This window comes from Apteryx mantelli, chromosome 15 (assembly GCF_036417845.1).
Source record: "Apteryx mantelli isolate bAptMan1 chromosome 15, bAptMan1.hap1, whole genome shotgun sequence".
NCBI classification, from domain to species: domain Eukaryota; kingdom Metazoa; phylum Chordata; class Aves; order Apterygiformes; family Apterygidae; genus Apteryx; species Apteryx mantelli.
The window spans coordinates 3048423-3075848 of NC_089992.1; the positions used below are offsets into that span (position 1 = coordinate 3048423).

Sequence of the window (27426 nt, forward strand, 5' to 3'; positions counted from 1 at the left end):
GCAAATTCAAGATCCATGATGCAAGTCAAACCTCTTCAGATAACTGATTCCATCAAAGCCAAAGCATGTTCTTGTAAGGAGATGTAGTTATCTTTCCTACTTCAGCTGGTCTTGCTCTCCCTCTTGAAGTTCTGTTTCATCCCCTTTGCAATACTACACTTAACTTAGGACAAGAGTCACAATTACAGCTGATGAAATAACTTCATTTCATCAGGAGGTAATTTACGCTACATGTGTAGTTGGGGGATGTGTATGTTAGTTGCAATAAACAAAGGTTCTGCATTCTGGATTAGTGTAAATGAGTTAGCTATATACATGCTTTTAGTTATGAGTTAAGAAAATGGCTGTAATAACGAGGATGACATTAGCAAGAAAATATTTAGGTTTTAAGAACTTAATTTAGGGAGAACACTTGGAGATAATTGCTTAAGTCAACTTTTTTGAATTATATTTAAAATAATTCACCACACTCTTTAGTCTGGTAGATGAGATTTATCATGTATAAAACCTTTTTAAAAGTTATACAGGTTCATAATCAAAAATAATATTTAAAAATAGACATTTAGTTTCTTATTAATATGACTTGAAGACTTAAATATATTGCTTTTTAAAAAATTTAAAATCTTACAAAGTGAGTATGAACAAGAATACCAAGAAGCAGATGGTGATAGGTTATAGTTCAAGTTCTGATGTCAGCTGAAATGTCCAATAGAGCCAAATCCCTAATCTCTTCCAGCAGCTGGTATAAGCTTGCTCCCTTTGTCTGGCAATACTCCTGATATTCTTCCTCAATCACCTCAACTCTTGCTTTTTCTTGAGCACGCTGGGCTTCCTCTGCAGACTGACTGACTTCTTTTACTAATTCAGATTTCGCCACATTAGAATTCTTCTGGGAAACCTCTGTGTCTAAAGTCTGGTATGGTGCATTCCTGATTATTTCAAGTTTGATCGTGTCAGCATGGCAGCGGGAAGTATGCACAAGTATTTTCACCTTAAAAGCAATATACAAATTATTTTATTTCTCATCATGCTATTTGCTTTTACTTCCTTCAAATTAAATACTCACTGTAATGTGATCAAATAGGCTTAATGTAACGGATTCTCCAGTAGTTGTAGTGGAAGTAATTTTGTTCTGAAAGTGATGAAGTGAACCAGGCTTCCACTCACAGCTGCTGTCACGCTGACACGAGATGACTAAACCTTCTTTGTTTTTCATATACGCGGCAGCTTTAATTCCATATCTACAAGAAAGCAGATGAGCAGATGGAGACTTTTAAGAATTTTCACTCTTATCAGTTCTCTTACTAATTTTGAAACCAAAGGAAAGCCAGTTAGGCTTATATAAAAGCAACAACATAAAGGGGTAAACCTTGTAGTCTTACAGCCCTGCTTAAGGGACACTGATACGCATTCTGGGGTGGGGGGGGGAATTATACTATGTGAAAGAGTCACAGCATGAAGATAGTGACTGAGATGTTTGGAAAGCAGTGAAGCAAAAGTAAAATAGAGTCAGTGATCCATTATCTATGCACTGGATGGAGCCTGGATAATGGAAGAATACCAGCACTACAGGTTATTTCAGAGAGTGCAGTAAGGAAACAGTCCTCTATGAAAAGTTACTGAAGTGCAGCACAGTGTTGGCACTGAGTTCTCTGAAAGGAAGCCTTACTTGAGTGGGGAGGTTCTGGATCTTCGTCCGTGTATCCAAGCTAAGCCACCCGCAGTGCTAGAGTTGACAGGCCTACACAGAGCCACTTTATATCCATGCTCAGTCCGTTTGCAGGACTGAAGTATTCATGGAAGTCCCTGGTATTCATGCAATGTTTGCCTTACCTCACATACCTATAGAATATCTTTCTTTTTGATGTCTTTTGCTTTTTAAGGAAAGTTCTTATGTTTCTTTTAATCCTTAGCTAGTAGGACAGGCAGCGTTGCTACCCAGAATTCACAAACAGGAAAACCATAAAACTACTCCAAAATATAACTGTCCAGAGCCAATAAGGGAAAGGGAAAGGTAGCTCTTTCCCTGCAGCTTGAGGGAAAGGCTTATGGGAGAAGTAGTGCTCCCTAGTTCTATAGCTACGAGATCTTCCTTACACCATTCACTCATCAATTTATAACATAAGCAGAATACGTGTAGTATATTTAAAAAAAAATTTTTTTTCAAAGCTTAGAAATTAAAATACACTGTTACCTTCATGCAAAGAACTGCTTTCTGCTTGGATAAATTGGAGGCAGCTGAGATACAGGCCCTTAACAAAAGCTTAACGGCCTTAAACAGCACCATGTAAACATTTCTTGTACATTTTCTTGCTGTCTGCAAGGTTCCAGGAGCATCTCTTTCAGGTGTTCCCAACCCACACAGACTTCTGTCTCTACTGAAGTAAAAGAGGGCTGAGGAATGCACGGCTTTATGATGTGGGTAAAGATAAAGTTTAAAAATGCCTTTTCTTTAGGTAACTAATCATTTTCTACGATAAAAAAAATCCTTGGTAATAAATATTCCAATCATTATTCTGCTTTAACAGCTGCTTGGGCAAAAAATTGCTACAGTGTTTAAAAAACACACCTCATCTAATGGCAGATGATCAGACAGCCTTTCACTGTAGGAAATAAATACATACTGGACAGTATAGTCTTTCGTTGCCCTCAGGGGAACTCTTTTTCAGAGTCATGTCATAGAAAAGCGCTGCCTGTGATTTATGACAAAAATTTTAAATGCAGTCATCAGTCAACACCAAGCCACGCTATAAATGCTTCCTTTCTCAAGGGCCAGAGGTGTCCTCACAGCATTCCCCAAACACATATGTCTTATTTTTAAACTCACTCCAAGCTCTAATCAACTTACCTTGGTACAAAAACCAGCACACCATTTGTTCGAATTGAGTAAATAACACCATCTGCTATGCAGCGCTCATCTGTTTCAGGGGTCTTATCTTTGAAGTGCATGCACTGGAAGAGTTCAGTAGACTGTTTCTGAGCATGCTGGGCTGCCTGCACAAAAAAAGAAGACAAAACAACTGAAAATTCTAAAAAGCTCGTTTGCCTTTGATCTTTATAGTTTCTTTCTTCCATGCCTTATTCCCCTACATGCCCTCTAAAAAAAAATCATATCCAAAAGGAAATCCTACTTGTAGTACAGGTGAAGTAGGAAGTCACTGTTACTATCAGAAGAAAACAGATATTTAAGTAAAAAAATATTCACTGCATTCTTCAGTTATTTTTTGATAAATTGCACAATTTTCTCATGCAGTTGGATGCAACATTTGCATGCTCAACTTCCCAATTTTCATCTTTTGCCTGTGAGACAAAATGGACGTTTCCCAATTTTCTCTGAACTCCTTTTGTTGTTAATTTAACATTTTAACATTAAAATAAAAATGAAGGGATACTGTGTTATTGTAGTACCCCAAAGCTGCAGTCAGGACTGGTATCCTGTTGCACTGGACAGCATCCAAACATACAAAGACAGGCACAATGACCATCTTACCCGGTTTCTGTTATTAATGTGTCTGCACAGTTCCTCAAGATCCTTATTGCTGAATACATTATCCTTAACATCTCCTTTACTTTCCTTCAGAGTGGCTGCCATCAGCAGTCTGTGGACAACAATATCAGCATATCTTCTAATTGGAGAAGTAAAATGAGTGTACTTATCTAAGGCAAGTCCTGCAAATAAAAAATGAAGCAGTGATAAGGAAAAACAATCACAAATCCACCAGCAGTTCAGAAGTAATAATATGAATAGCATAAAAAATAGCAAGTGACAGGATACCATAATGATGAAACTCTCCTTCAGGACAAGAACCAGTTGAGAAGTACAATGCATTAGACATTGCGTGAGTGGCCATAGATCGCAACAGTTTATTTATGATTGGATCCTGGGGATCATCTGCTTTATCCAGGGACTCAGCCAATGCTTTGTTAGACCTGTCAAAAAAGAGATTGTTAATTCTGAAGACAATTATGCTACCCCTATCATGACAGCATGCAGTTAAAAATAACGTATGGAAGCACATTAAAAATTATTAATCATTATTAATATAAAAATATCAATGACAAGCAGGATGATACTTCCAACACAGTTTAGTAATAGCTGTATTCTAGAACAATGTTTGGACAAAAAGCCAGTTTTCAGCTATAAGTTTGCTTCCTGTGACTGGGAGGAGCAAGAAGGATTTGAGCAAAATCCACTTCTCTGCAGCACAAAGCAGATGGTGAGCTGATCTACAAACCCTTCTGTACAGAAGACCACAAATGGTGGAAGGGAAAAGGGGACATCCAAATCAAAAGGACACATTATTGATGCCCTTCACTCTTTGCAGTCCAGAAATGATGCCTCCCGATGTGATGAGTGAGGCTTACAGCCTTTCCATAGTATCTTGACATACAAACAAATTCTAAATGATGTTGCAGCTTTTAAAATTATTATATTCCACTGAATTTCCTTGATTCAAACAAGGACTCTCTCAGAGTACAATTATGGGGAATAAGGTACAAACAAGGCCATTACACAGTTTAACTGTTACAGATTGACCAAACAAATTGTATTTGGTGTGTCCAAAATTATTCAGGTATTGACATTTTCTGTTTAGAACATCATCTCCCACTTACTGAAAGGTTATGGTAAAAATTTTAAGAACTGCTATGCAGTGTCTATTAACACTGGTAGTCAGAATTGTAATGGCTTGTAACAATTATACCCAAATAGTTAATTGCTTAAGTTTAATTGAAGCACTTAAGGTAAGCAGTAAAAGATACCGTGTGTCTATTGAGAAACCTTTGGCACTGGCACATTCTCGAAGTTCAGAAAAAAACTCCTGTCGTGGTGGAGGGTGTTGACGCAACAAAGCTTGATGAGGAAAATTTTCTGAAATCTTTTTTGCCACCCAATGGTTGGCAAGAATCATACATTCTGCTACAGTCTTGTGTACCTCCAGCGGCTGCTTGGGGATGAGATCATGGATATTTTTTTTATCATCCAGTTGCACTCTGATTTCTACCCCTTCCAGCTCCAGAGCACCACAGCTGTCCCGCTTAGCCCTAACATGTCGTGCTATATCAGTCAATTTTGATATTGCCCAGACCAGTTCAGTCAACTTCTTTTGTCTAGTTCTTTCATCCAAGTCTTTCAGTTCCAGGATATCACCAACAGCACTTGTGTCTCCATCTAATAATCCTTGTGCTGCTTCGTAGACTAGCTTGTATGCAGACCGAATGATGGTTTTGTTGTAGGAGACGCTCAGGATTTCATACGACTCTTTATCTAGTTCCCACATGACACTTACAGCATACCTTAAAGATAAAATCAGAATACTATAAACAGTTCTGGTTGCCTTAAAGTAGCATTTCAAGCCCATTGAACTGTTGCAATTTTTCAGATTGCTTTCTGTTTCTTTTATATTTTACATTTTACATTTTTTCTTCATTAAGCAAATTAGTGCTCAGCAATGCCACTGATGCACTTGCCTTTCAGTACCACATATTCAATAAATGAGGACCAGTTATGTCAGCAGTATTATCAATCTACTTGCTGAGGCAAGTTACCTAAAAATATAAGGCCACATCTGTTTTAAAGCAGTTTCACTGCTCTAGTTGTATTTTTAATTCATTTTTATTTTATTATCTCAGCCAGATGTGTCCACTATGACTATATCTGTACCCTGTACATCCTCATGTCAGCCAGTCAACCAACCCTTTAAATTGCAAAATGGAGTAACAGCATGTTTGAAGAATAGGGCAACAGTAGAAAATTTGACCTTTCACATGGCTACTCTTCACTTCAGGATTTAGTAACAATGCAAAAAATACACACAGTTGCTAGAGAGACTGCTAATGATAATACATTACTTGTAAAAATCTCTTTCCTCATGAATACTACAAAACCTTACCTATCAACTCCACTAAGAAGAGAGCATATGTCAGCACTCAAGATGGAGGGCAGCATGTCGTAACGACGGTCTGCTAAATAGTAAGTCGTTGCCCTGAGGAATAAAGCACATACACTGTTCTTCTGACAAGCACTCGTGGATGCATATTTCCCAAGCAGTATAAACACAGCTTCAGCAAAACATGACACGTGGCATGACTTTAAAAGGTTATTCTTACACAACACACACTTGCAGTACTGAAGTCAAATTATTTAAATAACTATTTGTATAGAACAGGCTTAATTTTATCTTCAGCGTCCATTAAGAGCAGCGTTAAGGGTGTACAAAGCATGCTCAACTAAGAACGGGTTACTTAATGGCTATACCAAACATCTCTGCTGGCTATGAAGTTTGCATCTACAAAAAGTAATACATTTAATAAAGTGATTCAGCAGTTTAAATTAAAATCAATGAAAATAATAAAAAATGACTGAATATCTGGCATATTAAAACAAAATAGAGCCTGCCTTGAAGAATACCCCTGGAATTAGATTAATATAAGATTCTTTCCGTTTGGTGTTCTGTGTTCTGTGGAAAGATTCATCCCCTTTGGAATGCCGATAAACAATTTGTAAATACTTTAAATCATAAATGATGAAGAATATAAAGCAAACATGGGTGATTAAGGAAAGATTAACTTAAACCATGACTTCGTGGAAAGGAGCAATGTCAGAGTAAAAAGGTAAGGCAGTATGTCAGAAAGTTTCTTCTCCAGCAAGCCTACTTTATCCAAATACAAGCAGAATACTAGCAGGTATATATTTTTATAAGCTGCTTCCATGGTCAGGAACTCTTTCAAGAGAAATAATAGACTTCTCAATGTTTCCTTAGAGCAGCACTACAAACTTCCAAGCTCCATACATTTTATAATTTTTAGAAAATAAGTTACCTTGCTCTGGCCTCAACATCAGTGTAAGAATTTACTGCCACAAAATGGGTTACATCTGCAATGTGGACACCTAACTCTAGATTCCCATTAGGCAGAGTTCTAATGGATAGTGCATCATCCACATCCTCACAGCCTTTTGGGTCAATGCTGAATATCAAGTGTGTATCTCTCAAGTCAACACGTTTTTGTTCCTCCTCTGGATTCACTTTCCATGGATTCTTTGAAGAACTCACAGGCATTTCGCTCATCTGTACAAAAACATTATCAATGACCATACAGTAATATCTTTTCTAAAAAAGGGAAGTTACGAGTTAGATATAATTAGCTTTTCCTTTTCTACTCCGTCAATAGTTTTGTGTCACTGTACTTTTTAATTCTGGACAAATTCTTCTTTGCATTTTCCAAGTCATTTACTTTACAGAAAGTACGAAACAATCTAAAAGAATGCTACACATATTATGAACAACTGATATTACTGTAGTGATACTGCAGCTCTGGCAAACATCAACAGTATATTTTGGGTTTTTACATTCATCTTTTCTGTGAGAGTTGGTCCCTACCCAGTTGAAGACAAAGGGATTTACGATGATTTCATTAGGTCTAGGCCCTTACCATGAACACAGATTAAAGACAACATTATCTTAAAACTTGATCTCAAATTAGAATTAAGAGTTTGCAATTTTCTCCCCATAGTGAACAGATCATATTAAAATCACTCTTGACTTGAAAATTCATACTATCTATAGAACCACTACTGACATGCAAAAGTAATATTAAAAAAATATTCTGTACATAGTTTCCAGCTTTCAAAAATCTGTGAGCAACTAACTCCCTCAGCTGTAATAGAGTTCCTCTTTCTGAGGAACACGACCCTGAAAATCAACAGAAAAGAATGTGCCTAATCACAAACACTAACCTGGATTTCTGAAAAGGGGGCAACAGAAATGCTGTTCTCCACGAGAATAGCTGCAATTTCCCCTTCGAGATCTCCAATTCTTCCTAAAACTCTCACAAAGTGTCCATTTGGATATAGGGATGTTGATTCCCAAGAATCAATACGCACAACAACTCTATACTCCTGCAGCAAGACAATTCTTCTATTAGAACTGCAATCTGCTCCTGATAAGTAATCAACATAAATACTCACTGAGGGGCAAACACTGCAATCCAAAGAGACTGGCAACTCTAAAATTTTTATAGAAAGGAAAAAGAAACCCACAATGAGAAATATGCAAATAGATGCTGAGAATTACACTTCTTTCCTCATCAAAGACCCATTTGGGCTCATTATATAGACAACCTATATCTTGAAGTACAAAAAAATAAAAGCAAAACCAAGACGTACACACATTTTCTTATTCTTTTATCAGAGAAGAGATAGTTGGAATTTACTTCTTGGCTGCGAAGAAGTATTCAACATTACAAAGTAAAAGCATCAAGGAATGAACAAAATTTTTTTTTTCTTTCTACAGCAATGGCAGGCTAATTACCATAATTCATTATCCATTTGTTGGAAAGCTCTCCTTAGTACTTTCATCAAAGTTATATATAGTCACAAATCCAATAAAATCATTAGAGCTATTACAATTTATAAGCCCAATATGACCCCTAATTTATCAGAAAAAACAAAGCAAGTATTATATAAATGCTAGGGTACCTGGATAGTGGCCCAAATTCAGAAGTCAAATAAGCTTTAATACCTGAAGGTGATGCAGTTCTGACAGGTGTTGAACACATTCTTTCAAGGTAGGACTCGGACTGCTCTGGCAGACTTAACTTTATCAATAGTTTTACCCCTCTTTTTGCTGTGGAAAATTTCATTAGAGTATATGAAACCTGTACAATTATAAAGGAATACAAAACAGAGGAACACTCATGTCAAACTACCTGTAGCGATTCAGCTTGCTGGGTGCTGATCCGGATTTTGGGAATTCTGTAGTCCCAAGGTGTAACGAGGATTTTCTGAGCGTTTTTGCCCTGGGACTGGCTCTCTTCTTTGGAGGGGAAAGTGACCACGTAATCCCTCCAGTTCTTTTGAATGATCCCAATGACTTTGCCTTTTAATAAGAAACATTGGTGGCTATACATTAAATAGTTAAATAGGAACAGGAAAGCAAATATGTGCAAGGTATAGAGGATTCATTATTTTGTTATATGAACTAAGGTGTGTACAAATCTACATTACAATCGCTAACAAGATATGGTATGCAGACTGCATTGGTCATAGGTCTATTGCATTAGACTGGGGTCTAATGCAATGTAGATAGCACTTAGATGACTACTGCACTACTCAAGAATCGCATGTGTTTCACTCAAAATCAGTGAGTTTGTTATAAATTACCATTGGCACAGCCAGATTATAATGAGCTTTTATTTATGCAATGCCCTTCATTTTAAAGGAGAGTTACCTATTTTATACATTGAAATTGATAGAAGTACATAAAATATACAGGGAGATTCCCAGAGTCTTCTACTGAAATGTGGCGAATTCTAGTAAAAAATACAGAAACTTTTTAATAGCAAAGACCAAAATCATACAGCATTTTACTGCAGGAAGAGAAGAACTAATCTCCTAAAACATTTAACTAACCTCAGCAAACTCAAAAGACATCATGAAGGTAGCTATACTTGTAGAGCAACATTTTCAAATAAGAATCAAAGTTCCCATGCTACATCGGCATGACAATGTAATGGGAGCTGGATACTTCATCACTTACAAAAAATTTTAGTCTTGAATATTATTTGAATTCAAGGAAGTAAAAGAAGGTTGTTACCATTCTGTATAATCAAGAGTGATACTGAATGACTTAACTGCATGCTCTGTAAATGGGTCTGTATTAGAATGGCAGTTAGTGTCTTGTGGAGCTGTGAAGAGTGACAGCATGTGTTTGGGTGACAAAGTATTCAAGATTTTATCTTCTAGGCCAACATCATCTTAACTAGCAGTTCTTTTAAATAAAGTGATTAAATTGATAACAATTCATTCAAGTCTGAACTCCAAGTGTTTCCTATGATAATACTGCAAGTCAGACTGATATTACCATCTGTTGTCAACCTTGATGAACATCTTACCATTATAATACCCCATTTTCAGTCAAATAACTTTATCAAACTAAATGTTTCAGATGAGATTTTTTCACACACAGTATCTATTGAAGACTCAATACTCTAGGAAGATAAGTACAATGATTCAGCTATTTCGGAGAATGAAACTGAGGAAAAAGTGTTTTTTCAAATATAGAAAAAAAATCTAGTGGCCTTATTTTTGAGCTATGTTAGAACACCTTCATTTGGCATAAGCACTTGGAATTTATTATGGTGCAAAAATGTGACAATTAATCACAGAAATCTGAGAAGGGACTATATAATGAAGAGTACAACACAGTTCAGACCAAGGAAGTGAGGTATTCTTAAAAAAATATCGTATCATACTTTACCTGTGGGCATAGGATCACCAGTGGTGTCTGCAGGCGTTTTATCCTCAGTCTCATTTTCACAAAGGGCAACAGTCCTTCCTTTCCACTCATGCAAGGGTAGCAACTCAACAGCTACCACATCACCGTGGATTGCACGATTTCGAGCTCTGGCTCCATAAATAAGTATGTCACTTTGAAGTTCTAAATTTAAAATAAAAAGAAACAGAATTATAAACAGCTGAAAATTCAAATCCCTTCAACCTTGGCAGCATTCTGCTGAAATAACAGTTTGCAGAAGATGACATTTTTTCATATGATTTCTTCCAAAAAGGACTATTGGCAAGCAACTGATATTTCAAGAAAATTGAAATCCCCCCCCCCTTTTTTTTTTCTCTGTAGGTGAACTCTTGGATAAAGGTTTCACAGGCTATGATGAGTTCATTGTTCTTAGGCAGCAGCTTTAAAAACACACAACACACAATTAAATTGTGGAAACCACTGCCACACGATTCTGGGCAGGCTAAAAGATTAAACAAGTTTTAAAAAAAAGGTTTGGCTGCAGAGTCCGTCACAGGAACATCTGAAATTTCTCATCACTGAAAGGCAGGAGAATATAGCTGTGAAAGGATAATGCACTGTTCCTGCAAAGCCATTTGTTACTAACTCATACCAGAAAGAGGATACTCGTGCTCCGATCTGATCCCAAAGACAATTTGCATATTATGTTCACAGTGACCAGCTCCCTACTCCAGCCAACATCTATGCAAACACTTATTTCAACCACACAAGTAGACACCTGAAGTTAGAGTAGCGCAAAGACAACAATTTGCATCAGTATTCAACTTTAGAAGAGGTCTAGAGAAACCCATTAGTAGGACAGCTGAATCTAAAACATTATGGCCAAAGGTATTAAGAAAGGGGAAGGTGGAAACACGGGTCATTGTTTTCTCAGGAGGCCCTATGGGATAATCTTCAACATCCCTTCTGGTCCATGAAGAAAACTCTAGTATTGCAGTATCTCTGCTTTCATCTTCTTGTTTAATAGCTGAACAGCTGATACAGCTACAGGGCCTCAGGTAAGCACAGATAATTTATTAGTTTACTTTTTGCTCAGTAGGTTGGCATGGAACACGGAATTCTCCCCAAAACATCACTGAGTAGTACATCATCTCATTATCTTTTCACCTGTTTCTTTGCTGCCAACTCCCTGAAGTCGAACAAAAGCTTCCAGTTGTGCTCGATGCTTATTGACATTTAAGATACCCTAAAAGAAAGTAATAAACCAATAAAAAAATGAAATAGCCACACCTTAAAAGTGCCTATTTTAAGGTAGAAAATTTGGGGGTTTAAACATATTTTTAATAAATTATAGTATTTTTTATTGATATGTAGGTTATTTTGAACTTTGATGATATGCCTGATATCATACCTAGTTTCTCAATTTACAGCTATATCACATATCAACCTGAAGAAAAATCCATAGCAAACTGAAGATCATCAATAACAAATTCTCATTTTTCCTTCTCCAAGAGGAAAAAAAAAACAAAACATGGATGCTCACAAGGGGAAGTAAGTGAAAAAAATATTTTGAGAATCCCAGGGACTATCACCTGAGCAACTTGCTATTTGAGAGGAAAGAATGGGAATAAGTATCTTTGCTGATTATTCCTTAGCTAACTTCAATAGCCAACTTCTTTACATTCCCTCTATTCCAAACTCTTAGTCTGGCTTTTTTGATTTCTTTCCCAAAATTATCTTTTTATCCCTCTTCCCGCTATACTGATATTTCTTCATAACTGGTTCTTCTAACCAGTTCAATTCAGGAAGCGAAAGGGGCACACCACAGGAGCGCACTGTTCTGTGTATGCTCTCTGAGTAACAAGTCACCTGTACGTATCTTCCAGATTTGACCCCAGCCTCCAGTATTTCCATGGGTAAGTGCTCAGGATACTCTTTTCCATTATTTTCTTGACTTTCACTCTCCCGTTCACGACGAGCTTGAATTATTGAATCAAAGAGCTCATGGGCAGCCTTTAAGTCAGGCCAAAAGTTATCCAAGTAATTCTGTATGCACATACATAAACAGGCAACAGGTTTGAGAGGTCTCTGTTCTTTTAGCAATGTTTCATTTGAAAAGCTATCATGTGCTATACTCAAATAGCATTTCTGAGTGGTTGTCACGTGTCTCTTCTAAACACCACACATTTGTTCCAGATTCAACCCAATACATTGGCTGAATACAACAAAAAGAACATCACTGTTAAGATACTATCTTAGAGTAGATTCACAAACTTTTGTCACCAGTATATCCCATACAAGCCCCCCATTATTATTTTCACAGTTTTTATACAATTCTGTACACTACATTTAGATCACTTTCCATTGTCTCACAGAAATTCCCCCCCCAAAAAAACAAAACAACCAGCACCATTTTTATTTTCATATAACTTTAAGGTAAATCTTTCTGGTTTTGGTTTCTCTTAAATGTGTTCATGGTCTGACAACATCCTTTCACAGCCAGAAGCAAACCTCTCATCCACATACTCTGCTGAATACAAGCAGTATCAGAGAGCAACAACCAAATGAAGAATGAACTATCTTCTTGCGCATCACAGTATTCTAAATAGTCAAGGCTAAAGTACACTGGGCAGAATAATATGATGGATATTTAGGCTACTGCTGTTAATGGACCTGCACTACAGATTTAGACAGCTGGCTGAGGTAACTGATTATTGTTCATCAGCACTAAATTCTTTAAAAACATGGAAAACAATGAAAAGGGATCCTAAGAAAGATGACCTCTGTCCTTGGAGCTGCTGTTTTCCTTCTCAATTCTGTTTTACTCACTGCCACTGATTTTGATGACATTCCCAGCATTGACATCTTTGCTTTCTTTGATAAAATGGGGTCGTGAGCTAGCAGTGCAGTATTTTTACATGTAAACTCCAGAATGATTTGCACTATACATTAGGTTTAATGTACTTGCTTTGCCATTTTGATGCAGCATAAAGGCAACCTTCTTCTATTTTTCTGATACGTTACCTTGAAGGAAATCACAAACACTCCTTCCGTTTCATTTCCATACTGCCTGATAGCATCTTCATCTTCCGTTACCATAACAACTGGCATCTGACCCAAGCAGTGATTATAATACCAGACTGTTGCATTGTAAATGCTCCTAGAAAAGCAAAGTTTGAACAAGATTTCTGGCATATCCCATTTGCTACTGGGCAGGCATTTCCAGGCTTTGTATAAAAGTGATTATGTTTTTATCATGCATACATTTGAGATATATACACCAAGCAGCAAAAATCTTATATTTTCAAGAAATTTTATGCGACTTATATCAGCACTGAGAGCACAGGGGAAAATAAAGTGTTTCCTCACCAATAACTCCCCGTGTGTCCCAGCTGCAACATAACACAGCATTCCTCTGAGTGAAAGCTTGTGAAAAGCAAGTTGGAACTGCCAGGAGTCTAGTCCTGTGCTCTTTGTAGGCTATCGGACATTACATCTAACACTTCAGTTAAAGTGTGTTTTATCTATTTATTACGTTAAAGCATTCTTTAAAATGCCTGTCTAACTTTAAATTGATCCAATGTATTTGTATCATTACTGGGTTTAATTAATTACATTTTTGTCTATTTTTCTAAGAAAGCAATGTTGATGCATTCTTAATCACAAAAGGACAATCCAGACTTTCAATTATTGTGAACTATTCTAGAGCTAAGTAGAGCAAGAGTACCAACTCTTACATATCCAACACCTACTAGCATTTCTAGACACAATGTCACAACACTGCCTCGTGCAAAACTAGATTGGTTAAAACAAACCTGGTCTGCCATTTCTCCATGGATTCTCCCTTCTCTCTTGGCAGATAGGAATGCTGATGGAATTCATTAGCAAACACAATACAGTCATGACGGGCATCCTTTACTAGATTTCGCAATTTGTTGTACTGTCTGGAATATGAAAAAGACAAATACAGCCTTGTGATTTCTTTTGATAATGCTATGTTAACTCCAGTTGAAAATACAGCTGAAAAACTCAAGGAAAACTAAAGAATTCTAACAGTGTAAGACTAAATTCTGTCATTCATAATTAGATCACTTTCCATTGTCTCACAGAAATTCCCCCCCCAAAATGCATTCATTCTTAAATTCCATCATTGATGATAAAACCTAAAAAGTCATCTGTAAATAGGCTTTTTTAACTTCTATGATGAATGCTTCAGATTTTTAACCATATTTGTGATAAGATACACATGAATCTTTTTCCAGTGAGACCATTCATAGCACAAAAAGCCATAAATGTTCAGGAAGTTATTCTATCACTTCTGGGACAAAAGATATTTCTTAAAGGTGTTTGTGCTTTAAAAATATAAGACCTTGATCCTAAAAAATTGCACTCTTATATGGTATAGCAATACACAGGTTAACATCTGGTAAGATATATAATATTATTCGCTTCTCAAAGACATGTCCTCATTCTTTAATACGGCAGGAACAAAAACAGAAGCGTAATCTGGTTTTGGCACATGAAATTAACATTGTTGCTGCAAAGTCTCCTTAATTCCTGTCACAAACCATCTGATTAGTTCATAATAGTATAGGTTTAATATTGTTCCTATCATGTGAAAATAGAACGGACATTGTATTCCTAGCAATCATAGCTCCTTCCCGTTCATAAAATTATATCAAAACACTTGAAAGACTTCAAAACAAATTAAGCATACTGTGCTTAAATACACATTTTACAAACTTAATATCTTTACTTCAATCTAAAATAACAGTAAGTTATAATAGGGTAAGTACCTGCGGCCTTTTTGATGTTGCACAGCTTGACATGCTGTTTGCATGAAAATAATACCTTTCAGCTCTGGAAACTCAAGAATCTCAAGGTAATCCTGAACCACCTTCCAGTCAGGGACAACATAATGAGTCACATCATCTGACAACAACTTGCCATCTAAAATATAATTCAAAGTTTAAAGATTTAAACTTTCAATTGCAATACTGTTTTTTAAAAAATACTTACAAATGTGAGGAGAACCTAGTTGTGTATCTTCAAAGGTATACCTATGTGTTTTTCTGAGGAACAGAATTTTAATGACTACTCTGGTACAATTCCTACAATTTGTGACTGAGCCCTTTTATTATCACTGATCCAAAAATTTTGTGTAAATTCTATCTAAACGAGTGAAAAAAAATCTGGTTTCTTGATGAAAAGGATGTCATTTGAAAAGTGCAAGTAACAGTTCAATTTTCTCTACTTCCACATAAAAAGAGAAACTATACATCTGCCACAGAAAATCTTTTTGTGGAATTATTGAAAGGGTGTAGAACCATGAATATTTCCATTAAGCTGCTTCCACAGACTTCACCATTCAACACTATCCACTTACAGCAGGCTCTTTTCTGTATCTGTACATAAAAGGCTACACATAAGGGTACGCATGGAGAAAAGCAATGCTATTGTAAAGAGAAGAGGTTCTCAAATCTAATTATTACCATCATAGTTAATTCTGTCTAAAGAGACTCCATCCCTTAATCATATTCCAGAAAAATATCACAACAAACCCATCACAGAACAAATTTAAAACATTCCCCAAAATGAATTAATTGCTTTTGATATTTCAGAGATTACTCAATAAACTTTTTTTTCTTGGGATCTCCACTGCATTTTCTCTCCATGCCCATTTATCCCTTGTGATATTACAAACACTGAACTGCTGGACTTAAAATAGTGCTGGCAGATTATATTCAGAGTCTATAGATCCTGACAAGTCAGGTTATTTTCATATATTTCTTAGAAGCTGACACAAGTCAGTCTGTCTATTAACTCTGATCCCTAGAAGCGTGAATCCGGCGGGCGCAATTCTGCATAGCGAGACGTGGCTGCATCTCACACTGAAGGTATATAAGGGACAATGGCAGAACACATATAACTAAGTTAATTTTTATTAATAATTCAGAAGAGGATTACGAGTGAAATGTCACTTGAAGATTTATGTAATCTGCTCACGTTAAGCTATCCTTGCCCAACACACACATCTAGGTCAGAACAACTAAGCGGGCACAGCACGCTATTAAAAACACCTATGGAGGTGATTTACGCAGGCAGGCGCCCACAGTGCCTGAAACACGTTTGCTCAGCACAGTACGTGGAGTCAGGAGGGAAAACGAACGTTCACCGCACTTCCGAGTTACCGCGAATAATCACAAAGGGACATATTCTGACACCGATCACAGCACAGTTTACATTTAAGTCCAGAAGTTCGGCATGGAGAGAAAGGCAAAAATTTGGTCTGCTTTGTGCCTGTAACTTATCCTTAGGGAATTCATAACCAAAGGAATTAATACCTAAGACACCTCTACAGCTCCCAGACCCATTACGGAGCAGTGACTGCAACCTTGCCCTGCCATCCTAGACAGCAGTAATATACTGCACTGCCTGCTGCGTCCATCCCAACAGGCATCCAAAACCAAAGCAGAGGTGACAACATCTGTCAACTACAGTTCAGAAGAAAAACTGTTAAAATTCTTAGCCTTTTCTCTTAGGCCAGCAGATAATCTAGCTGATTTAAACATCTTGTTTAAACATGTAACATGTTGTGTTAGTTGTCGCTTATCTTCTTGCACCAAATAAATTGTGTTATTTAACAACAACAACAAAAAACCCAGAAATATCAACGAGCAATCACACGATGATCTATGACATACGTAACAGCACTGCACTATGTAAAAACAACGTGAAATCTAGAGATCGCACAAGCTGGCAGTCTTTGCATGTCTGAAATGGCCAGGTATGGGCAACTAAATTTAATTACTGAGCCAAAATAACTGCTGATGCAGAATTACAAAAGTTTCAAAGATAACTGCTTCGCCCCATGGTAAGACTACTCAGCAAATACGCAGAGAATTTAATCCACGCTATAAACCACCGCCCTGCAGGAATTAATGCGTTTTTGAAAGAGCTTGAAAAAAGGAAGTGCAAAACCACGGGTGTCGCCGCGTCAAACGTGCACGATCCTTCAGCCTTTTACCACCGTCCGTGAAATACCCGTTTACAGCTAAATCCTGTAACGACCCGCTTCTCTCGTCAACACTCTTTCTTCCCTAGCACTCGCCGCCCCTTGCTCCGCTCTCCAGGCCGCCGCCGCCTCCCGCCGCCCCCCGGCCCCGGTCCCGCCGCGCCGCTCCGGCCCGCGGCCCCTCACCGCGCGGGCAGGCGGCGCGGCACAGCGCGCTGCGGCACGGCACGTCGGGGCGCACGTAGTGCTCCCGCACGACGCGCACCGAGCGGCCCTGCTGGCCCCGCAGCTGCAGCACTTTCTCCGTGCGTTGCATCGCGGCGGCGGTGGCGGTGGCGGTGAGCGGCGGCCGCTAGGCCCGGCCCGGCGCTCCGGGGCCGCTGCGCATGGCGCGGGAGGCGGCGCGACCGTGCGAGGCAGGGCCGCCTGCGAGGGGCGGGGAGCCGGCGGGGCGGGAAGGGGCGCGAGCGGGGCGGAGGAGCTGGCAGCGGGAACGGGGCGGCCCCGAGGGAGAGGCGGGAGCGAGCTGAGGGAACGGGGCGGCCCCGAGGGGAGAGGCGGGAGCGAGCTGAGGGAACCGGGGCGGCTCCGAGGGGAGAGGCGGGAGCGAGCTGAGGGAACCGGGGCGGCTCCGAGGGGAGAGGCGGGAGCGAGCTGAGGGAACCGGGGCGGCCCCGAGGGGAGAGGCGGGAGCGAGCTCAGGGAACCGGGCGGCCCCAAGGGAGAGGCGGGAGCGAACTGATGGAACGGGGCAGCCCCGAGGCGAGAGGCGGGAGCGAGCTGAGGGAACGGGGCAGCCCCGAGGGGAGACACGGGAGCGAGCTGAGGGAACGGGGCGGCTGTGAGGCGGGAGTGAGCTGAGGGAACGGGGCGGCTGTGAAGCGAGAGGCGGGAGCGAGCTCAGGGAACGGGGCGGCTCTGAGACGGGAGGCGGGAGCGAGCTGAGGGAACAGGGCGGCCCCGAGGGGAGACACGGGAGCGAGCTGAGGGAACGGGGCGGCTGTGAGGCGGGAGTGAGCTGAGGGAACGGGGCGGCTGTGAAGCGAGAGGCGGGAGCGAGCTGAGGGAACGGGGCGGCTCTGAGACGGGAGGCGGGAGCGAACTGAGGGAACAGGGCGGCCCCGAGGGGAGACACGGGAGCGAGCTGAGGGAACGGGGCGGCCCCGAGGGGAGACACGGGAGCGAGCTGAGGGAACGGGGCGGCCCCGAGGGGAGAGACGAGAGCGAGCTGAGGGAACCGGGGCGGCTCCGAGGGGAGAGGCGGGAGCGAGCTCAGGGAACGGGGCGGCTCTGAGAGGAGAGGCGGGAGAGAGCTGAGGGAACGGGGCGGCCCCGAGGGGAGAGGCGGGAGCGAGCTGAGGGAACCGAGGCGGCTCCGAGGGGAGAGGCGGGAGCGAGCTGAGGGAACCGGGGCGGCTCCGAGGGGAGAGGCGGGAGCGAGCTGAGGGAACCGGGGCTGCAGCTGAGGGCAGCTCTGAGGGGCGGCCCGGAGGCTGGAGCGAGTTTGGGAACCGCAGCTGGGGACTGAGGGGATGCAGGAGCCTCGAGGCGGAGCTGGGAGCAGCGCTGAGGGGGAGCCCGGCGGGGGCCGAGCTTCGTTAGAGCCCCGGGTTGTGCGGCTGGGTGAACCGGGGGGATAGGTTCTCTCTCAGTGAGGTAAAACCAAGGGGATTTGGGCCTGTGGAGGAAAGGCTGAAAAAGTGGCTGGGGTGTCTCTTGGAAGGCGAATGGGAAGAATGTGCCCTCTGTTAGGGTGGAGTGTGTGGCCTGAAGATGGTGGTGGTGAAGATACATGGTGAATTTTTCTGTTCCTCTGTCCAGGAAAAATAAGAAGAGGCTGTCTTGCTGTGCCTAAACTGTAGTCCTGCATAAATGCGTGTGTGAACCATCATGGTCTTTCATAGCCTCTTCCAGGTGCAGCGCCGGGTCCGTTTCTCAGATCGTCTGGTTTCGCGTGGTCACCTCCCAGCACCCGGGGTGCTGAGATGGGGAACGTGGCTAGGGTGAGTGAGGAGTGCACAAAAGCCCCAAGTCAAATAATATTCCTATAGAGACCAGTATTGTTCTTTACATTTTACAAAGGGGAAGACTGAAGCCCTGAAAGATAAAGTGCTTGTCCATGATCAAACAGAAAAGCAGCGGCAGGGTCATGAATGCAACTCTGTTTCTGAGTCAGCACTCTGTATATGAGGCTGCAATGATGTTAGTATGACCTATTGGGGATGATTATTCTGAATATAAAAAAGCAGTAATACTTCCTCATAACTGCATACATCATAACCTCACTTGAACATAAATACGTGGTGTAAGCTATTTAGTATTTGTCTTATGAGAAGAAAGATTGGGAAAGAACCAAGGCAGTGTTTCACTTTATGTTCCTGTTTCTTCTATTGCTTATTTTTCACGTTTTATAAAACGTGTATCTTCAATGACTAATACTTGTAAGTAACCAATTGTTGCCAGGAAATGGAAGTGCCATCTGTAAGAAACTGATTTTCAGAAGCCAAGTCCTCAAACATATGAGGAGGAGGAGGAGGTGGTATAACTTGGTGAGAGACGACCAAAGTGTAGACTTGTTTTTGTTAGTCAGGATGATTTTAGACATATTATGTAAGCAGGATGTGAGAGGAGGGGGGGAGGTGGAGACCGAAATGACAGAGCTCTAATACAGTACGAACAAAGATGAAATAATCGGTGGTGACAGAAAAGGGATGAAAAAGGCAACATTTGGGAGAAAAGTCACTGAATTCAGTCTGAAACACTGTAGCTGCTGATTGCTGTGACATAGTGAAGAACACAGACCTGTGTCATTCAATGACTGCAATAAAATGAAGGTTAATTAAATGAAAGTGACGGAGAGCACTGCTCTAATTTGTTCAGCTTCACAGAAATGCAAGACCTTTGGGCTAAGTTCATGCAATGCTGATACTACTGAGTAGCTGCATGCTTATTTCTAAAATGGATAGTTTTTAAAATTCTTACCATTTCCCTCCCTCCCCCTTCCAAGAGCATTCTCTTACAAGTAAAAGTCAGTTTAGAGTTGAATCAGTAAAGCCAAAAAGAACTGTTTACACTTCATCTGACAATTGAGTTTGGCCTAATGAGATTTGAGACAGATTTTCATACTCATCTGGGAATTGATTTTATATATGGCAAGAAGTTTCTACAGAGTGAAGGTGCAGGGAGAGCCAAAACTTTCAGGATAACAAGTTCATCCTTAATTGTTTAAAAGAAAATGCTAAAATGTATTAAAATACAGTATTAGAAGATTTCATTACATGTTGAAGAATGAAGGTGGAGTGCAGCACAGCTGCAAAGCAGTGAGACATAAATTCCCTCCTGAAGTTTTCCTTCTCTAAGTGTCTGAGAAATAAAATGTGGTAGAACAGATGAAAATAAAATAGTACAAATATTTCTTTCTTTTCATAGAGTATTCTCCTTACTTCGGAGATGCTTCCTTGAATAACACCAGTAAGCATTAGAAAAGCTTTTGTTTTAAATGAGACAGAGAAGTCTCTTTGAAGTTCAGTTACATGTGTCTTCTTGCCTATGTTGGGAAGCGTGAGCCTCTCAGGAAGTCTCCCTGCTTGTAAAAACATCAGGAGGTGCAGTGCAGAATTTCAATAAAGTACCTTTTGATAGAAGTTGTTCAATATTTTGGGAAAGAAAACTTTCAGGTCATTTGGGAATATCAGCTTCTGGCTCAGGTTTCTCATGACTTGAAGCCTGACCCATCTGACAAATGGCTGGAAACAATTAACCTAAGAAACTGATATAGAAGGAAAATACCAGTTTACTATGTAGGTTGTTGTCAGGCATATATATGTGGAAGTGGAACGTGTGCAAGATAAAGCAAAAAGCAGGTATTCAGAAATAGGTGTAATAAATTGGACCATTTAATGTAATATCATACCTGCTTACCAGTACGTGTCAGTTGGCACCACACAGATATACTTTCTGATATACCTTACTTCTGCCATCCTGGCAAAGCAACTGCTGGGTTTTGTTCTTGCAAAGGGACTCCTTCCTGCGTTTTGTACAGCCTGTTATTAGAGGGCACTAACTGCTTCCCTCCCTAATGTTGGGAGGTGGGCTGCATAGCTAAATTGGGCTTCATCAGCTAAAATTGTGTTTAAGACTGTCAGTAAGCACAGAAAAGTATATAGCAAGTTATATTCTGGTTTACTGCTGTGCCTAAAAACAAGTCTGCAGCAGACCACCACAAGATGGGATTATGTATAAGGCCCTATTACAGGCTTTTCTGAGAAAAAAGATTAAGAAGGTAACACAAACAGGAGACGGTATTAAAGTCTGATATCCACACAGTCAAGTTATCAATAGAAATCTTATGTTTTCATTTGAAAGAAGCCATATTTTTCCCAAGAATGCTATCGCTGGAGTAGAGGATGCAAGATTTGATTGTCTTACAGGATGTCTTTAAAGTTGATTCTAACGTTCTTAAGGCAATTTTGAAGCAACGGGCAGTTCAGCATCTGCTGCTAACTCATACAAAACTGAATAAATGCTGTCTTTTCTCTTAAAGATTCCTTCTCCTGTATTGCTGGTTCAGTAAAACCCAAATAGTGTAAAAATAGTGCCCATATCTAGAATGGTCTCAGGATTAATATGCAGCTCCTTACACTAATCTGTCATAAAAAATATAATGCACAGTTCTCACCCAGTTGTGCTCTAGATGCCAATATTTATTGTCTTTTAAAGATTTAATCTCCTTCATACTATGCAGCAAAGGAATACTGATAAAAGAAGTACTGATAAAAGAAACTGACTATTTTCTGAACAAAAGACAACATAAAATCGAGATCAGTATCCATGGCTCCATTTCTCATTGTTGCATTTTTGAAGTAAAATTCTTTGCCTTCATTTGTCAGAGAATCTCTCAAGCATTAAATCTCCCTGCATTTGTTAGCAGAACTGACAAAATATGTAGTGGTATCATAGCTGAAGATCAGGGAATTTATTACATTAGGTCAGAATGGGTGTGCTTGTCAATGAAGCTCAGCTTAACTGATGTAGACCATGGTCTTATATTATCCTGATTATCAGCAGTGTACCCAGATGGAAATCTCTTTCTACTTAAAGGAGCTGTACCAATGTTAATTATGTTTATTGCTGGAAAAAATACACTTTGTTTCTACTCTGGATTTGCTAACTTTGTCTTTGCCTCTCAATATGTTTATAAGATTGGAAAACTCTCATCGAATTTCTTTTCCTTGGGTGCTTCTACAGTGTCATCTAATGACCTCTTTTGCTGTTTCTTTGATGACCTAAACAAGTTGAACTCCCTTCTTTTCTGTATTTTGCAACTCTTTAATCTTTCTGTGGCTTGTTTCTGAAAAGAATCCCATTTCTCAAAATTCTTATTGTATTGTGTATATTAGCACTGGAAACTGCGCTATGGCCTGAAACAGATACTATGTAAAATCTTCCTACTTCTTGTTCTCCTGTATATGCATCTCAGAATTAAACTAATTCTTTTGATGTCAGCATTGTGCTGATGGCTCACATTCAGTTATTTATCTGTCATTGTTCTCAAGTATTTTTAAGAGTCAGTACTCCCTAGACAGGGTCCCATGCTATGTATGAGTGGCTTACATTCTTTTTTGCTCCATGTATAAACTTTACCTTTGCTTCTCTCAAAAATACATTTTTTGCTTGGATCCACTTTATGAAGTGATCTAGGTCAGTGGTCTGTCCTCTGCCTTGTGCGCCAAGCCAGTCATAAAAAATATGCAAAAGAAATCACAGTTACCCTAGTAGCAAATCTGAATATAACATTTAATTATAAGACCTATCAGTTAAACTTTCTTCAGCTAATTTAATATATGCCATGGTGATTTGCAGCTTTCAGAAAAGCACTGTATATGCTGACAAATAGCTAGATTTCAAAAAGCTTGAAATTCCTAGCAGAATTCCATTATAGTGGCAATACTGCTCTTACCCAAAAAACCTGTAGTCTCATCAAAAAAGATATCAAGTTAGTTTAATAAGATCTATTTTCTGTAATCTTGTGTCAACTGGTATTAATTATATCACCCTCCTTTAGTTATTTTTGTCAAATCCCATATTAATTAGACTTTTTGTTATTTTACCTGCGATTGCTCTTTGACTGGCAGGCCTATAATTACCTGGATTATCCCATTTATCCTTTAAAATTATTTTTTAGAGCATGATAAAGAACATGTTAATATTCTTTTTCTTTTGGTAAAAAGAAAAGGATTTTGCTTTTGTGCATTGTTATGCTTCAAATTTTCTTCCTGCTTTTTGGTTAGTCATGAACCATCTTCCTAGTTTTCAGTTTGCAACACCGGTTATTACCACTGGGAGTCACTATTTAATTGGTTTTAGGTTAAAATGCTGCCTTCTGCTTCCATTATAATGCCTAATAGGCTAAAATTCAATCTTTCAGCTTCTGTGAACAAACTGCTTTAAGTTGCTTATAACATAACTAGAGCGATTTCTTCTCAAAAATAAACTAGAAATTAATGTTCTTCTGCAATACAATAAAAAACCCACCTACAGATCTCTTCAAGCATGGCAGGAGTATGAAACTACATGATGTTTACAATTATTAGAAGCATAAAGGCAATTTATTTATCACAATTTCTCATTTTTACTATGCTATGTATTTAGTTTTGCTCCCACCAACCCTTTCCTTCCTGGATGCAGTTCAAAAGTTTGTTACATCACTGAATTACAAAGTTATATACCAATTTTTCCACTCATTTTGTATCTCTACATAATTCATTTCAGAGTTTTTAATCTGTTTACTGACAACTGATGCATATCAGAGATCTCAAATATTATTTAAAGAAAAAGAGTCTTTATACTAACATCAACAGAATGTTAAGCTTTAGTCTAGTACGGAATTTTAGGTTATGTGTAGGTGATAATAATATGGTGGATTTCAGATTTTATTTTTTCATGATGTGTATATTTATTATGTTAGAAATTATGAAAATAATTTAGACAGCCCAATGGTAAAGTCCACCTGACCAGTCTTTTTGTCATCAAAATCTGTTTGATTTGACTGGAACCTTTACATTGAAGTGATGCTTTGTGATGCCTCAGCCTCCGTAGTAACTCCTATATGGTTCAAGGGATAATAGCGGTTAGAGATGGAAAGACCTAGCAGGTCACCTTTTCCACCCACTACCAAATTGGGATTGCTCCCTACAGTATTTCAAGCTCAGGTTTGGGGTCACTGCTGTGGAATATAATGCTCTAAGGGTTATTTATTTATATACCACAGTAAATAGAAAACAGAATCGCAAGGGTGACTTTTTTTGCCCCTGCTTTCAAAATCACAAGGAGAAGTTTCTGAGTGAAACTGATTAATTTCCTCTTAGGCTCCTATCAGGAGAAATTAAATGAGGTAGCAGCTGACCTGTGTGGAACTCTGCTGTTGTGATTTGCTGTACAAATGAGATACAAAAGATATTCCTTGAGAGCTTAGAGATGAATATTGAAACTAAAGGAAAATATATCATACTGTATTTGTGATTGGCAGCTGCACGTCTTAGGTGCTTCATATTTTACTCACTAAAAGGGTATGAATAAAAGTTTTATAACCATTACAATATTCTATCCACTGGCAAAATATATTTTTTAATAGGGCTGGGTAAACAGTTTAATTTATATATCTGTATATGTACATATGTACACATGCACACACATATATATGTTTATATATATAAAATAAAAAATGCAAAATTTCAACATGCATTCTTTTTTCATAATTATTTTGAAGAACTAATTCTTGGCTTGCAAATAATTCAGGAGCACCTCATTGTATACAGTAATATTTTAACCTTTGCTGTCTAGTTCTGTATGTAATGATATTTTTTGTATCTCCTAACTGCAAGAGCATGAAACTGACCAACAGTGAATATTTTGAATTTAATGACATATGTACTGCTAACCATTGATTGTGCAATTTGAGGTTTTCATTTGGCAAATGTTCAAGTTTAAAATATGTTTTTCATGATTATTCCCCTTATTAAAGCTCATTTACTATTCATGGAAGTTAGCACAAAAGGGATGTGAACAGTCAAAAGAAACCCATTTAAAAATTCAAATGAATATCCAAGGGAAATGGACTGCAGTATTTGCCCAACTCTACTGGGCACACTGTGCTGTTGAATGTCTCATTAATAGGTGCCTTTGTCATTGTCCTTAAGGCTTTCATCACAAATGTTAGGTAGTTCTGTTATGACTTCATATTACAGTCATTATGCAAAATTTGTTTTTGATGTTGCTAATATGGTTCTGTTTGAGTGATGCTAGGTGAGAGTTTATTCACCATGTGACTGCTTCTTTTAAAAATCAGTTTAAAAGTGCTATTTAGTGTGATGCTGACTAACTACTGATTTTAAATATAGTGGAAAGGAATCAAAATGAAACAGCTCAGATCATCGTCCTCTGCTAAAAGCAGAGAGAACTTCCAGTAGTCTTGTTTATCCTAGCTTCAGGAACTCCTATTATCCCTCTCAAACTGCCTTTGTAGGAAAAATTCTCACCTGGTGATGGGAAGAGTTTGGATCATCAACAAAAGCAGTAAATGCTGTTTCTTTTCTACATACACTGAACTGCTGTGGACTAAGTTGCACCTTTTTCTTTGCTTGCTTGAATGGGAGCAGGATATGTGTTTCAGGTTCTTTCTTCTTCCACTGTTTTCATCCACAAGGTCTAAGTGAAGTAAAAGGAAGATGATTAATTAGTAACTGTCCTCTATGTACCATACAGTTGATATGACTGTCAAAGTACTTCCTATTAATACTTCACAAAAATGTACGAAGTCTTCTCTGATTTATTTGAATCATTGGTAGCAATGCAATGGGGTAACAATGATGGCTAAGCTGTCAGATTCTGCAGCTTAACGCATACCGGTTCTGTCTCTGTTGTCTTCACTATGTCTCTGGCTCTCCCTGCGCTGAATCACAGAGCAGCTGAGGATGGGAGGGACCTCAGGAAGTCTCTAGTCCAACCACTCTGCTCAAAGCAGGGGCAGCTAGGGCAGGTTGCTCAGGACTGTGTCCAGCTGAGTTTTGAAAGTCTCCAAGCATGGAGACTCCACAACCTCTCTGGGCAACCTGTTCCGGTGTCTGACTGCCCTCACAGTAAAAAAGCTTTTTCATAGATTTAAGTGGAATTTTCTGTATTTCAGTTCATGCCTATTGCCTTTTGCCCTGTCACTGGGCACCACTGAGAAGAGTCTGGCTCCGTCTTCTTTACTGCCTCCCATCAACTATTTATACACATTGATAAAATCCTCCTTGAGCCTTCTCCTCTCAAGGCTAAATACTTCTGCCTATTATCATACTTTGTATTATTATACTTCAACCTATTTCCTAGAACATTGTGGGGGGAAGGACTTTACATGAAGTTGAGAAAAGAATAAGGTTTTTTTTTTGGATGGCAGTTAGGAATTATATTTTCATTACAGACCTCTATAAATATAGAAAGAAAATTGTTTTGAAGCTCATTGGAAAACTGTGTTATAATTAAGTGGTGCACCATTTATGTGTTATTCACTATTATGCCAGGTTGGAGAGTTAAAGTTATGTGAGCAACTTCATGGTTTCTAGAGGTAGATAACTGAAAAAGAATTTGCTGCATCATTCAACTTGATTTTTTTCAGATGCATTTACTCATGCAAACTGAGGTCAAATACAAGTGCTTTTCAACAAGATCTTGCTTCTTAGCCAAATTTATAACTGAACTATGGCAAAGAAGATCAAATGATTTGCCTGGGAGTCACATGCTGACTGAGTGGCTCAGGCAGGATTTGAGCCAAAGATCCTTTCTCTTGGTTCATCACCCTTGGCTGTAAATAGTAGACTTCATTCTGCTTTATGAAGACCTTAGGCAGGCAGCATAATGTTTTACAGGTTTCTGAAAGAGACTGAACTGCCTTTACAGTGAGAAAGTAGTCTAATGGGCTAAGAAAAAGTTAAAGAAAAGCAACATACAAAAATTATTGACAAAAAGGAAGAAATTAAAACCTATGTATGACTGTCTCTAGCTCAACTCTTTCTGCCTGGGGTTTTCAGGGTCTGGCACCTGTTCTATGGTGTTATAAATCAGTAACCTAGACCTAGAAGGTTGCTTGGAGCTGGGTGGGCAGTTTGGAAGGAAAAA

At 39.2% G+C, this 27426-nt stretch overlaps 1 protein-coding gene across 2 annotated transcripts; it reads right to left on the bottom strand.

The window, feature by feature from the left end:
* Positions 1-6: 6 nt before the first annotated feature.
* DIS3L (DIS3 like exosome 3'-5' exoribonuclease) lies at positions 7-17584 on the bottom strand. Of its 2 annotated transcripts, XM_067305706.1 has the most exons (17): positions 17455-17584; positions 15050-15203; positions 14069-14197; positions 13278-13413; positions 12123-12299; positions 11421-11499; positions 10257-10436; positions 8707-8876; positions 7736-7897; positions 6820-7067; positions 5892-5984; positions 4762-5295; positions 3776-3930; positions 3491-3669; positions 2849-2994; positions 1067-1241; positions 7-991 (listed from the first exon to the last, which is right to left on the bottom strand). In XM_067305706.1, exons 1-17 carry the CDS (start codon positions 17582-17584, stop codon positions 680-682), a joined length of 3159 nt encoding a protein of 1052 aa, XP_067161807.1. In that variant the 3' UTR covers positions 7-679. The 2 variants fall into 2 exon arrangements, with proteins under 2 accessions (XP_067161807.1, XP_013801901.2); XM_013946447.2 differs by lacking the exons at positions 13278-13413; positions 15050-15203; positions 17455-17584 and having other exon boundaries at positions 14069-14166.
* Between the last annotated feature and the right edge of the window lie 9842 nt (positions 17585-27426).

Excerpts from the sequence above, each read along its gene's own strand:
- DIS3L (XM_067305706.1), bottom strand. The coding sequence starts at position 17,584 with ATGCAACGCACGGAGAAAGTGCTGCAGCTGCGGGGCCAGCAGGGCCGC. Across the intron at positions 11,500-12,122 it reads AATCTGGAAGATACGTACAG|GGTATCTTAAATGTCAATAA; the intron begins GTGACTTGTTAC and ends ACTTTCTTTTAG. Across the intron at positions 3,931-4,761 it reads GGTTTCTCAATAGACACACG|GTCTAACAAAGCATTGGCTG; the intron begins GTATCTTTTACT and ends CTTTTTTGACAG.